The sequence below is a fragment of the Squalius cephalus genome, assembly GCF_949319135.1.
Source record: "Squalius cephalus genome assembly, chromosome: 11".
Taxonomy (NCBI): Eukaryota; Metazoa; Chordata; class Actinopteri; order Cypriniformes; family Leuciscidae; genus Squalius; species Squalius cephalus.
In genome coordinates, this window is record NC_137132.1 from 21710936 (window position 1) to 21729669 (window position 18734).

The 18734-nt window shown below is 39.1% G+C and overlaps 2 protein-coding genes across 2 annotated transcripts; both read left to right on the forward strand.

Annotated features, from left to right (window-relative positions):
- Positions 1–2567: 2567 nt before the first annotated feature.
- Positions 2568–10095, forward strand: LOC307167831 (olfactory receptor 52Z1P-like; the record flags this gene model as incomplete). Its single annotated transcript, XM_079887137.1, has 3 exons — positions 2568–3503; positions 4662–4699; positions 9825–10095. 3 exons carry the CDS (start codon positions 2568–2570, stop codon positions 10093–10095), a joined length of 1245 nt encoding a protein of 414 aa, XP_079743263.1.
- Positions 10096–15213: 5118 nt separating this feature from the next.
- LOC307167832 (olfactory receptor 52K1-like) lies at positions 15214–16161 on the forward strand (the record flags this gene model as incomplete). Its single annotated transcript, XM_079887138.1, has 1 exon — positions 15214–16161. One exon carries the CDS (start codon positions 15214–15216, stop codon positions 16159–16161), a length of 948 nt encoding a protein of 315 aa, XP_079743264.1.
- Between the last annotated feature and the right edge of the window lie 2573 nt (positions 16162–18734).

The window sequence follows — 18734 nt, forward strand, 5'->3', positions numbered from 1 at the left end:
ATATACAAGTCAACACATGAAACAAAGCTTTATTGAAACTATAATCATGTATGTAGGCTGAAGACGCTGAGGTTGTTGCATGATGTGTTGTGCTTCACAATCTGAGGGAATAAGGGCTGGTGGAGTGATGGAGGGTCTCGGGAGTGATGAAGGGTCTCATAAGGACAGGTGGAGTGATGGAGGGACTCGTCCATGGCACCATCTCCAGGATTCAGCTCTGGGCTCTTCATCCTCAGTGTTCACACCAGCCTGCTGGCATTTCAGATCCTACAAAAATGCACAAACATAACACAAAAGCAGTCATTTTAACCGCACAATGTCATTTGATTTCAGTATTATTTAGAAGACAAAAACGCTTTTTTTTCACAAATGCCGCCATCATCTTTACTTGCAGGTCCTGCTCCACAAAAGCTCTGCAGCAAATGCACAGAAATCAAGAATCAGAAAAGTGCTGTAATAGCTCTGTTTGAAATTACAATAATTTAAATAAACTACAACTTAATATTTAAATAGATTTTGTTATTCATTTCTGTAGTATACTCACTCAAAGCCTTCTTCAGCCACTCTCCACCGGATAAACACACATCTGTTCATCTGACCCTGTAACATACAGACAAGATTCACATTACCTCTGTGATTTATGAGCTCAACACTACATTTACATGTTGAGGGTGTTTTAACTTTTTATCCAACATAAATGTTCCTCAATTTATCAACAGTACTAATGGACAAATAAAATAGATAACTTATGTTTAGTTACTTTATTTGTTCTACATAGTAGCACACATTCATCACTCAGATGTCTATTTCATGTTGTGATGTGCTCTTCTACAATACTTATTGAAGATTTTCCTGTCAGATGTAAATAGATATTTAAAATAATCGTCTTTAAGATGTATATGGATTATGTAAATTCACTTTAGAGACGCAAGTTAACTTACGTGTCCTTACTGGAGCTCCCCTGTTAGCTATAACATTACATAATAAAACGTGTTTTTACAGCAAAATCACAACTATACTATACTGTGTAATGTCTTTACACCTTCAACAATTCAACAGTTTACTCTTCAGTAGTTCAAAATATGCAATTTTAACACAAGGAACCGTGTTTACTCACATTTGAAAGCACCCGCGTCACTGATCTCCACGATGTTTAATAATGACGTATCCTCTCGCGTGGCCTCCTGGGATAGAAGACTATCCATCGGTTGAGCACTCGAAAATCTGGCCGGAAGCAGTAAGCCATCCGGGAACTTCTCGCCTACTCTTTTGTAAATACTGATGTTTCTAACATACTGCTTCCTTCACGTACTGTTTTCGCCTACTATATAGTAGGAAAGTAGGCATATTCGAACGCACTTAAGTCCGAATCTCGCGATAATTAGTACGTCACCCAGGTAATTCTCGCCTACTCTTTTGGATTCGTACATACTTTTTTGCTCGCCTACTCTTTTTCCCATACTAAATAGTAGGGAAGTATGCGGTTTCGAACGCAGCCTACATGATTTAGTAAAAGCCTCAATCAGCACCTTAGTGTCCTCTCCACCTAAGACTTTGTCTGAAATGTGATAAATAACCTTAGCAGGTCACCTTAGCAAGCTGTCGACAACACGCACTGTCTGTTATCTCATGTCGCTACCTTGGGTCTGAAGGTGAATTTTCAGTCAGTCAGTGTGCTTTCTGGGCATGCAGTTGAATTCCAGGGCATTGAGCTACCCTCACGGAAGGCAGAAGGCAGGTGTTGCAGACAACCTTAGCAAAGTTCCAGGTCCATTGCAAGCTGCCCTTTATCAACTTCCTAAGACTGGCAGGCCTTACCACAGCGGCTTCATCCGTCATTCAGCTAGGCCTGTTGCATCTTTGTCTGTTCCAATACAGGTTGATAGCCAAACGTTTTTCATTGGTTCACAATCGACACACGCTGGTTCGGGTCATGAGCAGTTGTGCTGCTACTTTGGAGGAGGGACAAATTTCTACGAAGGGGAGTGCCAATTGGGCCACCTCCAGCACGCAGGGAGGTGGTAACCACAGATGCCTCCCTCAGCGGGTTTGGGAGGACTTTGGCAGCAACGAGGTATACGGGGCAGTTGAAAGAAAACCATGCGCCAATGAGACGGGATAAACTCCAAACAACACGTCACCCTGTGGGGAGGTGTCTTTGGTTTTGGAGAGTGATGATAAACAGTCTTTGTCGTTGTCAGATGGATGCACAGAGAGACATACATTTTTATTTATGTCATACCTATGGCATATGCACATGACAGATTATTTTTTTGTTTGTGCATTAATACAATTGGTGATTCAGTGAAACTTCTCCAGTTTGGTGGTCAAAGTCAAATTAATGTAAATGTAATAGATTATGCTATTCACATCTAAATAGTTTCGACAGAGGTATGTACTGTATGTGAACTATAGCTTATCAATATGATCTGTACTTTATAAAGTCAGTAATTGTTAAAAATGTTTCTATGTTGCTTTATTTTGCCTTGACAGTCAAATGCTTTTGTTAAAGTCAATGCTTTTTTACATTTTTGCTGTATGAGGTAATTGTGAAGCCGTATAGAGTCATGATCTACACCAATGTCACTGTCTTTACTGAATTCTACCTGCTGGGATTTCCAGGACTCCATCAACAGTATTATGGAGCTGTGGGAGCCCTTTTGTTCTTTGTCTACTTGACACTGGCTGGAGGAAATATCTTTATTATTTTTTTTATTTCTTATGAGAGAAGCCTTCAGAAACCCACCTATTTAATCTTCTGTAATCTTGCTGTGTGTGATCTTGCTTTTGGAACTGTCACGCTGCCTAAAGCCATTGCAAAATACTTTTTTAATAGCAGTGAGATATCATTTTATAGTTGCTTAGTGCAGATGTTTTTTGTTCACTACTTAGGGACTATTAACTCTTTCCTAATGCTATTAATGGCCATTGATAGGTTTGTTGCAGTGTGTAACCCACTGAGATACTGTGTCCTTATTACAAACAAAACTATTTTTATGGCATGTGCTGTGATTTGGGCAATCTGTATATCATGGATGTCAGTCATTGTTTTTAATGCCTTCAATGAACCCTACTGCTCTTCTAATATAATAACCCAAAATTACTGTGACCATAATTCAATTATTAATCTGTCTTGTGGAGATGTAAAGCAGAAAATTTTTGTTACATTTTCATGTGCTATGTTTGTTCTTTTGGGCCCTTTAATTTTCATTATATTTTCTTTTATTGCCATCATCATATCTGTTTTCCAAATCTCAGACATTCAGGCCCGATATAAAACATTCTCAACTTGCACTCCTCAGCTTATTATTATTTGTCTATACTATGTGCCCAGATGTGTTGTTTATGTGCATGATGTGACAAATGGGAGAATCTCACCTGGCATCCGGGTTATGTTAATAATGTGGTACAGTCTGCTCCCACCTGTTGTCAATCCCATGATATACTGCTTCAGAACCAAGGATATCAAAGATGCATTAAAGAAAAAAATTAGAGATATGAAAGTGAGCATATGAATTGAGAACAACCTATGACATTTGGAAAAAAAGATTGAAATTGCTTAATTGCAGTAATACTGTTATTTTGGCTGTGCTAGCCCCCTTTCAATCCGAATCAATTACATGTTTTTGAAATTATTTTGTTTAATAAAATATGCTAAATGTCATTTTAATTTTCTTGATGCATGAGTTAATTTATTCAATAAGTATTGCCCTCTAAATGAGCATCAAAACACATCAAACTATTTTCTTTTTTGCATATAAGGTTTACCAAATGTTCATTTAATAGACTGTACTATTTTTTTATATCTGTGTTCACCTGTTCTAATTAAGATATTCCAAACCATTTAGAATTGAATTGTATGGTTTGGTTTTAATTTATATATATTCCAAATGTGAATTTAACTTTTTAAAAATAGTACAACATTACATGAAATATCAGAAATGTTATCTTAAATTTTAATAGTCCACATGGCTCAAGCCATTATCTGGTATTATACAGTACAATTAGTAAAAGAGAAAGTAATTTACTCATAGATGAGGGTGAAAATATGGAAATTGAAATGAAATATAACAGCCAATATTAAAAATATGAATAACCGATAGGATTTCTAACTCTGCCTTGTGATATGCATAAAAATTGTGTGGGCCTACTGATTCTGTAAGTACAGTACATTATTCTGTTATGTGACATGCATATCCATTTAACAGAGACACATGAAATGTACTCTAATAGGTTCAGTAGGTTTGATGAAAACAGTAGGATGACAAGATGATTTTATTAAACATAAGATAACTTATTTACCATAATTTCCTCATATTAATTCTGATTCAAACAATACAGAAAGTGCTAAAATTTGTAGATGAGTGACACAGTTCCTCTGTGTCTTTGTTCATGAACTCTTATTTTGACATTGCCTGCATTCAGTTCCTGTGTGTTTAGTTCCTGTTTTCGTGGTTACCATAGTTATTCATTGTTTCATTGATTAGTGTCTTACGTGTTACTCATCATCCTGTGGATTTATACCTTGTTATCTTCTTTTCTTTGTCTTATGTTAACTTTTCATGCTGGTGTTTCTCGCTAATGTTCCTTGTGTTTATTAAATGTGATTTTATCATTCTTCTGTGTCAAGCCTTGTGAATCTGGATTATCATCATCTCTAGCCAGCGGGTGACAACGAGATGGAGGTGAAAGTGGAGGAGTGAGAGAAATGCCAAATCCTTCTCCACTGAACTTTCCCTGGCATACAGTGAGAATGAACAATGATCAATTCAGTCAAATATATTATATACGTTATATGTACTTTACTTTGGAAAATTAGCGCATGTACCCCGCCAGTAACAGCCTTATCTCACCAAGTCCTTCTGGCATTTGTCTCCAGGGGCGTGTCTAGAGGGGGGGCACGGGGTGGCACCGCCCCCCCCTGGAATATGATTGGCCCCCCCTGGTGCCCCCCCAACATCATTGGGCTAGATTTACTGTCAACATGACAATGCCCAACGCCATTGGATCAGAGCGCTGTCAATCACTGCTTGATTTGCGATTCGCAAAGCAGAAACTCTGGTCCGCGTTTTTCAAACAGGAGTCAGGAAAGAGACACCTCGACATGTCACTGTTTATGGTATACGTGGACACTCAATTACAGTATATTATATTGTTAATTTCGCCATTATTTTCGTCAACGACATTTTTTCACAGACGAACACGAGACGATAGCTATATCAAAAACAGTTTTAAATGATGACAACTATGACGAAAATGTATTGACATTTTTGTCAACGAATAAAAAATAGACGAAAATGTTAGGGAGGGACGATTGGGGAAGAGATCCAGTCAGAACTGATTTGCGTTTGTGGTAGATGCGCACATTTGAATTGTAACGTGCTGATCTACCCAGCGGCACACGAGTTGGAATGCGCTTGATGCTGCATGTCTCACAAATCGTTCAAAAATGTTTACGTCTGGGTGAAAGAGAAGGGCAGACATATGGACAGATCTGAATAAGAGTGACGACGCGAAAGAGAGCTTTATTCAGTATGTTTTTCTGTGCACACACACACACGCGACCTGAAGAGTGCAGCCCTGCACATAGACAGCTAATTGAGCTCTCTTTCGCGTCTGAATGGACAAATACACACAACATGTCCGTTTTTGAGAGTATTCACGTAAACACAGTCGGTTATGTCTTTACAGAACATACAGTTGTGAGAATATCGGATGTGCATTAGCAGTGCAATTGGATCTGCACACTCGGTCTTAAAGTGACAGTGCGTAATAAACCTAATGCCTTCTGTACACTTAATATTGTTCAAACAACAAAATAAAAAAAGAAAAGCATTCACCGCTCTTTAATAATAGCTTTAATAAAGATTAATTATATTTAATTCATACAAATAAATATATCTGCTTGAAAGAATAAACAATGATGTATGTAAGTAAAGACTGCATAATCATTAATTGAAAAAAAAAAAGACTGTTCTACTTTAGGAGAAGTTTTTCCAGTTGAATTTTCTGATTTCCCATGGGCCCCCCCTCACTGGTTCTTGGTTTTATTTAACTTTAATGCTGTACTAGAGCATATATGCCTTTGAACATATGCTTGTTTGTGTATTTTATTGTACAGACTTATGCTTGGATCATGGATATTATTGTTCATTAAATATTATTGTTCAATAAATAATATTTTATATAAAATTTAAATGTTATTGGTGTACCTGGTATTGAGAAATAATAGAACAAATTTTTCAGCGACTTTAGTGCTGGTTACATTGGTAGCTGGCGGCAAGGGACTGTCTTTATGAGCGAGTTAGCGGACAATTCTTTCAGTCAAGTAATTAAAAAATGCTGATTCATTCAGAACAAAACAAGGTTTTGAGCAAGGGAATTATTTGAACTTTTCTCACCACCTATTAAGAGGCTCAATTGTAGGTATGAGAGCGAATCAGACAGAGATGACTTGTTCAAACTGACCAAAAGAGATGAAACTCAGGACCATAAATCAGAATATCCTGTAATTTTGGTATCAGCCAGTCTAATAACTCCACAGCTAAGTAATGCTAAAGACATTTCAAGCTTGTAAGAGATGGTCCCAAATAAAGTAAGAATGTTGTCAACTGTTAGGCAGTTAAACCAAGACAAATGGGAGAGGGAACCGAAGAGGGAACATCTTGGCTATCACGGAGAAATTAATGAGTTAAGACCCAAAGGTGGGGACGGTTATTCCCAAGACAGAGACCTAAAACAGACCTTCCTTTTGAGGCTTCTTGGTGACCTCTTGGATGAAGGACTGAAATCCTCTCTAAAACCCACAGAGACTATCTTTCAATATCAAAATGCATCAGATTATCCCAAAATGATGCTAAGAGGACTTATTGTTAAAATCATTTAATTACATAATTCTACATAATGTCTTTTGATAACATAAAGACAAAATAAAGTCTCGAGTCTTTGCATTCAAGTTTCGAGTCAAGTCCCGAGTCAAGACAGATGTCCAAGTCAAGTTGCAAGTCCTCGAGTTTAAGCTTCAAGTCTTAAACAAGTCATTAGTGCTTTTTGCACAAATTAGTGTCTGTTATTACTATAGTAAATTAAATGTATTCTTATTTATCTCAGGAAGGCTTTTAAAATAGGTTCATGACTTAGCAGTTCAATTTCATGATTGCGATAAAATTTTCACTAAGGGCACCCATCTATCTCAGTTCAATTTAGGGATTGTTCTTACTTGTGACAAATAAGGAAAAGGCAGTGAAAAAAAACTATTTTATTGGTAACCGAGTAACAAAGGCAAAATCATTTAATAGAAATAACTGCTACACATTGTGTATGTGTGTGTGAGAGAGAATGTGTCTATTAGTGTATCTAAGCCATTATTTGGAACCTAAAATAAACCGAATAAGAAAAAACATCTGTGAGAAACACAGATGCATAAGAAATAACTGCTACCTTAACACACTTTACAAGTGAGAGAGGAAACATGCAACATGGATGCAGACAAACTCATGAAGATTCACATACTATCCGTCCTAAATAGAATTCGAAAACAGAATTAGTATGTCCCAAATCGTAGTATGTTGAAATGAGTGTTCCAAAGATACCCGGAAGGTCTACTATTTCCGGTCAGAATCCGAAGTGCAGATCGATGCGCACTCTAACAGCTAATATTGCCCACAACCCATCACGCATTAAACGAGGATTCGGTTAGAACTACAAACACGAGTGAAAAGTGTTTAAAAACTACAGACATGGAGGACGCGCGAGTCCGGCGGTTATGTAGAAAGGTTTAGATAAAGGGGTTTGAGTGATTATCACTAACCTGATGAAAATTGATTTATTCAATGTTGTCTACATTATATTGCAGCAGCATTGTGAACTTTTGTAAAGATACGTTTAGCCATTAACTTTTAAATGCATCATTATATTCAAATTGCAAACACATGAGGAGAGTCTCTGCAGATGATAGGGTGGCCATTTCCATAACACCAAAAAGGAGGACACTTTGTGGGATTTAGTGAGGCAAGAATAATTGCATAGGTCTCTGGTGTACTTGCAACTACAATACAATACAATTCAAAGTGTGCAGTGCCTGAAAACATAACATTTCTGGACTTCTGGAAATAACAGAAATACATAAATAATGAATGCGAAAAATAAATAAATACACATTTCAGTTCTTAACAAAGAAGTTCACCCTCTGCAGCAGCTCAGGCGACACCAGCTCCTCTAGGGTCATCATGGCCAAATTCATGCTCTTTTGTCCATTCCGGATGAAATGAGGTCTGACGTTTCGGCATGTTAACGTTATGATATGACGTAGCCAGCACGTGGACTCCACGACTTGGAGGCTTGTTTACGTTTTTAACCAATGATATATCAGATATTTATTTGACAGTGCTTTCAGCCAATAATTTGTTTGACCAGAGATCTTACGGCATTAGACGCTATGCTGCTGCGTCCCAATAGATTCTAGAGCGAGTTTTTTTAGGCCGATTCAGCGCAATTCCAAAAAGGAGGACAAATGAGTGTTCAACTTGAGGCTGCGCCGGATGCCGGACAGGGGTCTTAAAATCCAGACTGTCCGGCCAAAATCCAGACGTATGGCCACCCTAGCAGATGAACGTGCAACTATATTTCTCTCTGAAACGGTAGGAAATTGAATTAGATTGAATGGAGGATTTTAACTGTGACAAGATGATTGACAGGGCAGTTTACGGTGACAGGATGCACGCGACAGATCTGTCCATTAAGATGACGAAGTAGTATGTCCCAAAGCCTGCCTACTCTTTTGCTACACACTCAAAAGTATGTACTTTTTCTTCACAAAAGGGAGGACAAATTACTTTACATAAGTTGGCAAATTGGGACGCAGCATCAGTCATTTAAAAAATGCTGTGCTACCATACTTAAAGGGGTCATCAGATGCAAAATTCACTTTTATATCCGTTTGCATATAAATGTGTCTTTGAAGTGTGCGCAACCATCATATAATGAAAAAACTTTTTTTTATCCTCAAAAAGTCTAAACACACTCAATAATCAAGCCGTTAGGATTTTCTGAGCAATATGATGTCATATTGCTCATACTCCACCCACGACCACTGATGGACTGTCCCATATTAGCATATTTCCGCCCTTAGCCATTTGTATACAGTCTGTCAAGGCAGCACTTTATGTGTCTTGTGTCGACACCCCCCATGGAAGAGAGGGGTGCGGTGAGCAATTGCTCATCGACATTTAAAGAGACATGCACCGAAACGGGTCGCTGTGAACAGAGCTGTTTTTGAGGAGGTAAAAAGGGTGTTTTTTACACAACCATTAAGGAATTTTAACCAAAGTATGTTAGAAAGTATGTACTGTGAGGGTCTGTTGGGAACGTTTGGCAGAGTCCCCTGTCATAGAGATCTTCAACTTCCATTTCCGGCGGAGCTTCGACCGGATCCCGAGGGAGTCTGGAGATATTGAGTCTGAGTGGACCATGTTCTCCACCTCCATTGTCGACGCGGCCACTTGGAGCTGTGGCCGTAAGGTCTCCGGTGCCTGTTGAGGCGGCAATCCCCGAACCCGGTGGTGGACACCGGAAGTAAGGGATGCCATCAAGCTGAAGAAGGAGTCCTATCGGGCCTGGCTGGCTTGTGGGACTCCTGAGGCAGCTGACGGGTACCGGCAGGCCAAGCGGACTGCGGCCCGGGTGGTTGTGGAGGCAAAAAATCGGGCTTGGGAGGAGTTCAGTGAGGCCATGGAGAAGGACTACCGATTGACCTCAAAGAGATTCTGGAAAACCGTCCGGCGCCTCAGGAGAGGGAAGCAGTGCCCTACCAACACTGTTTACAGTGGAGGTGGGCAGCTGTTGACGTCAACTGGGGATGTAGTCGGACGGTGGAAGGAATACTTTGAGGATCTCCTCAATCCCACCGACACGTCTTCCTTTGAGGAAGCAGAGGCTGAGGGCTCGGAGGTGGACTCATCCATCACCCAAGCTGAAGTCACCGAGGTAGTCAAGACGCTCCTCGGTGGCAAGTCACCGGAGGTGGATGAGATCCGTCCTTTAGTACCTCAAGTCTCTGGATATTGTGGGACTGTCTTGGCTGACACGCCTCTGTAACATTGCGTGGCAGACGGGGACAGTACCTTTGGGCTGGATGACTGGAGTTGTAGGAGCCGTTTTGAGTTTAACCTGTTAAGCTGCAACCCCACTTTTGAAAAATCCCCAGAAATGACATACCCAAACTGAAACAGATACAGTTCATGAACCCTTTGCACTAAAAGCACAAGTATGATCTCATTTGAAAGCTGACACCTGGTAGTTTATTGTAAATGTAGAATTAATTATTGTCATAATGATTTTTTTTTTTTAAATAGCTTCAAAGTTTTGTAAAGTTGTTAGAATGTTTTTTTTATGAAACATATTAATGAAAATAAAATTGAAGTTGGCACTGGAGCAATCTAGAAATGCACTACAGCTAAAGCCACATGTCTGACCATGTTATATTTAAAATATGAAGATAATAAGTCTAAAACTCTGTATTTAGTTAAATGTTTTTCAAGATCATGTCATGACTTTATTTTGATTAGGCTACTCTAAAAATGCTACTGATGTTTAGTCATCGTCTAAGCATCCATTCAGTCTTTTGTCTCTATTGTTTTGTGGTGCAAACGAGCCCCATTCAGTCTCAGTCTCCCCCTGCACACATTCACACCTCTCCAGCCTGGTTATGGCTCGAAATATGCATTTCTTTTGTCTGCATTATAGTTACTAACGACTGGCTATTCACAGGGTTTCAATCCCTAATTTCTTTTATCAAAGTTCTCACTTCACATTTGAAGTGCACTAAATAGTGGTCAAATGCACTAAAACATATCAGTAAGCATTCTTATTTAGAACAAAATTCATAAAAGAATAACCCCTGGTGGCAGGTGCACCTGGGCTAGCTAGCATGTTAGCTTAGCACACCATCAATACACGACCATTTATGAGATTAAAACCATGTTTGTGCTCCAAACTTACTTCATAATGCAATCGAGTGTTTTAAATAATCTTCTGTGATATAATTTGGCTTCAGATAAAAAAAAAATCAGACAGAAAACATTATTTATAGTTTTATGCACGATGATAAAGTCTATATCGATTAGCATTACATTATAAATATAATCTATTATTATGAAAATACCTGCCATGGCTTGAAGAACACAGGCAAATTAAATATCATAGCAAACATGTTTATTGTCTTCAAAACATGCATATTACAGCGGGATCTCTGTAGCTTTGTGTGTAGCAGTGACGTCCTGGAATGTCACATGATTATGGCTCTTCTTCATGTCCCATATATGGATTATTTTTTGTGCATATAGCGCCCTCAGGCTATTGGTATGAATTGAAAACACTGCACATCTCAGTAAGAAGCGATCATAATGATTACATCGACGCATTTGGGTATAAATTCAATAAATATTATTCCTGTCTTTAGAAATATGACGTGAATCTATGAGAATATATCAATATTTCTCCAAGTTTGCACATTTTTGAGCTAAAAGCCCTGAAGGACGTTGTTTTGTGTATCGCTGTCATGACGACAGCACGGGAGTTTTTTATGAATGAAAGCGGCTGACGTGCATAATTCATATTAAAGGTATCGACTCATTTTTTCATTTCATAACTCCTGACACAAATTAAGACATAACTGTCACTATAAGTTTCTCAGAATACAATAGTGGTCAAATACTGAAACTTGAGTATTATATCTTTTTAATGATGTATAGTTTGTCAAGGTATAACATTAAATCTGATAGTAACTTTGAACTATATAAATTAAAAAACGCTTCAGTGCGCCCACGCACTGGTGAAGCTTAACAGGTTAATCTAAATTGTTGTGCTATTGGAGCACTGGTATATTTTGTTTGATTTAGGGTCCTTTATTTTGTAGGGACTTTTAGTTTGACGGTCGGTGAGAATGTTTGAAGATAAAGATGGCTAAGCATATTGGATAGCTTGTCAAAGAAGCTAAGCAATACGTCCCAGCTAAGAGTGGTCCGCCACTACAGGAGTGGTGGTCCCTCTTTTTAAGAAGGGGGACCGGAGGGTGTGTTCCAACTACAGGGGGATCACACTTAGCCTCCCCGGGAAAGTCTATGCCAGGGTACTGGAGAGGAGATTACGGCTGATAATAGAACCTCCAGGAAGAACAGTGCGGTTTTCGTCCCGGTTGTGGAACACTGGACCAGCTCTATACCCTCTCCAGGGTGCTGGAGGGTTCATGGGAGTTTGCCCAACCAATCCACATGTGCTTTGTGGATTTGGAGAAGGCATTCAACTGTGTCCCGCGCGGCGTCCTGTGGAGGGTGCTCTGGGAGTATGGTATCAGGGGCCCTTTCCTAAGGTCTGTCTGGTCCTTGTACGACCGGAGCAAGAGGTTGGTTCGCATTGCCGGCAGTAAGTCAGACTTGTTCCAGGTGCATGTTGGACTCCAACAGGGCTGCCCTTTGTTGCCGGTTCTGTTCATAATTTTTATGGAGAGAATTTCTAGGCACAGCCAGGGGCCGGAGGGTGTCAGGTTTGGGGACCACACGATTTTGTCTCTGCTTTTTGCGGATGATGTTGTCGTGCTGGCCCCATCAGACCAGGACCTTCAGCATGCACTGAGATGGTTTGCAGCCGAGTATGAAGCAGCTGGGATGAGAATCAGCACCTCCAAATCCGAGGCCAACTTCAGGTTGGTGGAGAGTTCCTGCCTCAAGTGGAGGAATTCAAGTATCTTGGGGTCTTGTTCACGAGTGAGGGAAGGATGGAACGGGAGTTTGACAGATGGATCGGTGCAGCTTCTGCAGTAATGCGGTCGATGTACCGGTCTGTCGTGGTGAAAAAAGTGATTTACCAGTCAGTCTACGTTCCTACTCTCACCTATGGTCATGAGCTGTGGGTCATGACCGAAAGGACAAGATCCCGGATACAGGTGGCCGAAATGAGCTTTCTCCGCAGGGTGACTGGGCGATCCCTTAGAGATCCCGGCAGAAGCTCAGTGTAGAGCCGCTGCTCCTCCACATCGAGAGGGGCCAGCTGATGTGGCTCGGGCATCTGTTCCTGATGCCTCCTGGACGCCTTCCCGGGAAGGTGTTCCGGGCGCGTCCCACTGGGAGGAGACCCCGGGGAAGACCTAGGATACGCTGGAGGGACTATGTCTCCCGGCTGGCCTGGGAACGCCTCTGTGTCCCCCCGGAAGAGCTAGAGGAAGTGTCTAGGGAGAGGGAAGTCTGGGCATCTCTGCTATCCCAAACAAATGATTAAACAAATGATTAAACAAAATATTATTAAAGTTAGAGCTTATTTAGAGATATCAGCTGAATGGCTTAGTGCAGGCGCTAATGGATCCAAGGTTGTATCTCGTAAATTACGCCATTAATAATGCCTGGAATGGTACCAAACTTCTACAGTAGTACAAATAGGTTCTGTAATCATAAAACAAGGCATTGGAAAGTTTGTAAGTACATCAGGAGTTTATTTAAATAACACTTTCCTGATGGCTTATGCCACCGCTAACCCGGACATCGAGGTCACTTCCGTGATTTGGGAAAAGCCCGTAAAAATCCTGGAAGAAAGCAATGCACAAGGATGTAGTGTAACGACGCCCAGTTCCAGGAATGCAATAATATTTTTTGGTAGTACCAGTTTGCAACAATTATTAGTTAACACTAATTTCTATGGAATGTTAAATTCACTAGTTTTTCCCTTACACTTGTGAGTTTGCAAATGACTTTTACGGGCTTTTCCCAAATCACGGAAGTGACCTCGACATCCGGGTTAGCGGTAGCATAAGCCATCAGGCAAGAGTACAGAACCTATTTGTACTACTGTAGAAGTTTGGTAACATTCCGGGCATTATTAGTAGGGTAATTTACGTGATACAACCTTGGATCCATTAGCGCCTGCACTAAGCCATTCAGCTGATGTCTCTAAATAAGCTCTAACTTTAATAATGTTTGACCAAGGGAAAAAAAGCTGCTGGGGTGGTGGGGGGGTGGGGGGGTGTTTGGCTCGAGGTCATGGTGCAAAGGACCCTAGGTTGAAATTCCATACCATACAATTAAATTTACTCAGTTAAAAGGTATGAACATAAAATATGGCAAGCTGTAAAACAAACAATATTCACTTAGTCAAAATATATTAGATAATGCATGCTGATTATAAAAGTGAAAGAGTAAAATAGTGCATGTACATTGTAGTTGCTTTTATTTTTTTCTTTATTTCCTGGTGATGTTTGGCTCATTTGGTAATGGGGATTGGAGGATTTCACTGAACATTCAGGTAATTTTTTTTTTTTTTTTTTTTTTTTTGATGGACCTGAATAGTCTGACTGAAAATGAGTATTGTGATAGTGGGAAGTTACATACTTTTTTGAGAATGGAGAAGCATATAATCATGTCAATGAATTACTAATGCACTCAGTAGCCTAAGACTAATAATTAAAATTGAATTGTTAAATTTAAAGTGATTTAATTTTAAACTGTTTTGGTCTAGTCTCAACTCAAAAATTTTCCAAGAAATTTGTATCTCAGCTATATGCTTCTTTATAGCTCTTACTGTAGAATGTCAGCAATTGTGGTCACTCAATATTCCATTTAAGGTATTATGAGGGTTTATTTCAAACTACAGCAAGACTCAAGCATGTTAGTGCTGTCAAATAAATTAAACTGTTTCCATGAAAAAAAGAAAACCTTGTGGCAATGCATGTCAACACGTGATTCACGTCAAACAACACGTCATCCTGTGGGAGGTGTCTTTGGTTTTGGAGAGTGATAATAAACAGTGTATTTGTCGTTGTCAGATGGATGCACAGAGAAACAGACATTTTTTTTTTATGTCATACCTATGCACATGACAGATTTTTTTTGTTTTGTTTGTGCATTAATACAATTGGTGATTCAGTGAAACTTCTCCAGTTTGGTGGTCAAAGTAAATCAAAGTCAAATTAATTCAAATTTAATAGATTATGCTATTGACATCTAAATAGTTTCCACAGAGGTATGTACTGTATGTGAACTATATCTTATCAATATAATCTGTACTTTATAAAGTCAGTAGTTGTTAAAAATGTTTGTATGTTGCTTTATTGTTCATGTTTGTATGTTTTAATGTTTGTATGTTGCTTTTTAGACAGTCAAATGCTTTTGTAAAAGTCAATTCTTTTTTACATTTTTGCTGTATGAGGTAATTGTGAAGCCTAGAGTCATGATCTACACCAATGTCACTGTCTTTACTGAATTCTACCTGCTGGGATTTCCAGGACTCCATCAACAGTATTATGGAGCTGTGGGAGCCCTTTTGTTCTTTGTCTACTTGACACTGGCAGGAGGAAATATCTTTATTATTTCTTTTATTTCTTATGAGAGAAGCCTTCAGAAACCCACCTATTTAATCTTCTGTAATCTTGCTGTGTGTGATCTTGCTTTTGGAACTGTCACGCTGCCTAAAGCCATTGCAAAATACTTTTTTAATAGCAGTGAGATATCATTTTATAGTTGCTTAGTGCAGATGTTTTTTGTTCACTACTTAGGGAGTATTAACTCTTTCCTAATGCTATTAATGGCCATTGATCGGTTTGTTGCAGTGTGTAACCCACTGAGATACTGTGTCCTTATTACAAACAAAACTATTTTTATGGCATGTGCTGTGATTTGGGCAATCTGTATATCATGGATGTCAGTCATTGTTTTTAATGCCTTCAATGAACCCTACTGCTCTTCTAATGTAATAACCCAAAATTACTGTGACCAAAATTCAATTATTAATCTGTCTTGTGGAGATGTAAGGCAGAAAAAGTTTGTTTCATTTTCATGTGCTATGTTTGTTCTTTTGGGACCTTTAATTTTCATTATATTTTCTTTTATTGCCATCATCACTTCTGTTTTCAAAATCTCAGACATTCAGGCCCGATATAAAACATTCTCAACATGCACTCCTCAGCTTATTATTATTTGTCTATACTATGTGCCCAGATGTGTTGTTTATGTGCATGATGTGATAAATGTGAAAATCTCACCTGGCATCCGGGTTATGTTAATAATGTGGTACAGTCTGCTCCCACCTGTTGTCAATCCCATGATATACTGCTTCAGAACCAAGGATATCAAAGATGCATTAAAGAAAAAAATTAGAGATATGAAAGTGAGCATATGAATAGAGAACAACCTATGAAAAAAATGTGAAAAAAAATATTGAAATTGCTTTATTACAGTAACACTGTTATTTTGGCTGTGCTAGTGCTTTAAATCCGAATCAATTACACATTTGTGAAATTATTTTATTTAATAAAACATGCTAAATGTAATTGAAATTTTCCTGACGTATAAACTAATTTATTAAATAAATATATTTTATTGCCCTCTATGAGCATCAAAACTATTTTCTTTTTTGCACATAAGGTTTACCAAATGTCAATTTAATTGACTGTACTATTTTTTTTATATCTGTGTTCACCTGTTATAATTAAGATATTCCAAACCATTTAGAATTGAATTGTATGGTTTGGTTTTAATTTATATATATTCCAAATGTGAATTTACCTTTTTAAAAATAATACATTACATGAAATAACAGAAATGTTATCTTAAATTTTAACAGTCATCATGGCTCAAGCCATTATCTGGTATTATACAGTACAATTTAGTAAAAGAGAAAGTAATTTTACCCATAGATGAGGGTGAAAATATGGAAATTGAAATGAAATATAACAGCCAATATTAAAAATATGAATAACCGATAGGATATCTAATTCTGCCTTGTGATATGCATAAAAATTGCGTGGGCCTACTGATTCTGTAAGTACAGTACATTATTCTGTTATGTGACATGCATATCCATTTAACAGAGACACATCAAATGTACTCTAATAGTTTCAGTAGGTTTAATGAAAATAGTAGGATGACAAGATGATTTTATTAAACATAAGATTACTTATTTACCATAATTTCCTCATATTAGTTCTGATTCAAACGATACAGAAAGTGCTAAAATTTGTAAATTGATACAAGTGATAACAAGTGATACAGTTCCTCTGTGTCTTTGTTCATGAACTCTTATTTTGACATTGTCTGCATTCAGTTCCTGTGTGTTTAGTTCCTGTTTTCGTAGTTACCATAGTTATTCATTGATTCATTGATTAGTGTCTTATGTGTTACTCATCATCCTGTGGATTTATACCCTGTTATCTTCTTTTATTTGTCTTATATTAACTTTTCATGCTGGTGTTTCTCGCTAATGTTCCTTGTGTTTATTAAATGTGATTTCATCATTCTTCTGTGTCAAGCCTTGTGAATCTGGATTATCATCATCTCTAGCCAACGGGTGACAACGAGAGGGAGGTGAAAGTGGAGGAGTGAGAGAAATGCCAAATCCTTCTCCACTGAACTTTCCCTGGCAGACAGTGAGAATGAACAATGAACAATTCAGTCGCATATATTTATGTTACATGTACTTTACTTTGGAAAATTAGAGCTCATATACCCCGCCAGTAACAGCCTTATCTCACCAAGTCCTTCCGACATTTGTCTCTGGCTCTGATGTCTCTGTAGTGGTTAAACATGAGCTAATTCATTTTGGGTATATCTAACAGGCAGTCTTTGATCTCATGAATCTATTATTTGTTTCTGGGCAGATTTGCCTTGTCTCAGGGCAAAGTTAAGTTTAATAACTTTATATTTTTATTTAACTTTAATGCTGTACTAGAGCATATATGCCTTTGTACATTTGATTGTTTGTGTATTTTATTGTACAAATATCTTATGCTTGATTCCCACATCCTGGAAGAGATGGCTCCCAGCAGTCCCAAGGTGGATCCACGCCATGGAGAGGAGGCTGAGGTGAAACCGAAGGGCTAATGGGAGGCAGCGATGACTGGGTGGCAGGCGTGGCTGGGCACTGGAGAGTGATGTAAATCCAACAAAAAATTAAATCTCAAAAACATTTTGGAGAGGTGGTGGGAGAGGGAGGTTGGCTGGGACCAGAGAATTAGAAACGTAACAGACAGATTCAGATGGTAGAAAACTGGGCAGAAAGTTAACCTCCAAAATCAAAACAGTTTTCCCATGTGCTTGCCAAACACTCTCAGTGGTGTGAGGGTGGGACTCCATTCCATACCCTCATATTCCACTTGCACTCCCTTAGCATGGATGAAGTTGCCAGCTCACACACCTGGTCAGGCACACGTTGTTCAGGTTCCGTAGTGATGTTCTGCATGGTCACCCTTGTTGGCGTTGGCTGGAACGTCACTGCAAAGTCCCTCTCTCGGTCTGCGGTGGGCTCAGGCTGCTGATCTCGACAGTCTGGGTGTTGTTGGCTGGGCACTGGTTAGTTAGTGGGGCTGGGTTAGGGTTAGGGTTAGGACACAGGACAACAGCACCCACTCTACGTATCTGGTGAAGCTCCCTCGAGGGCCATCCTCGGACAGCTGCTCACTGGTGGCGGTGTTGAGGCCGACATTTAGGAAGCTGCAGAGGCAGTTGTCCGGGAAAGTTGTAGCTGCCACAAGGCTGAGGAATTCCTCCAAATTTTCCTCAAGGGAGCAGTCCTTCTGCTCAAGGCATAGCAGTTTGGCTGCTTGAAAGTGGTCCATGTTGCAGAAGGAAAATCAAAAAAGCGTACTTAAAGAAAATCAAACAAGAAACGCTTCAATAAACACGCCGCTTATCCTTTCTTAGGTCTGGTCTTCAGTCACGTGTTGTGTGGGAGGGACTAAACACACGATTAACACA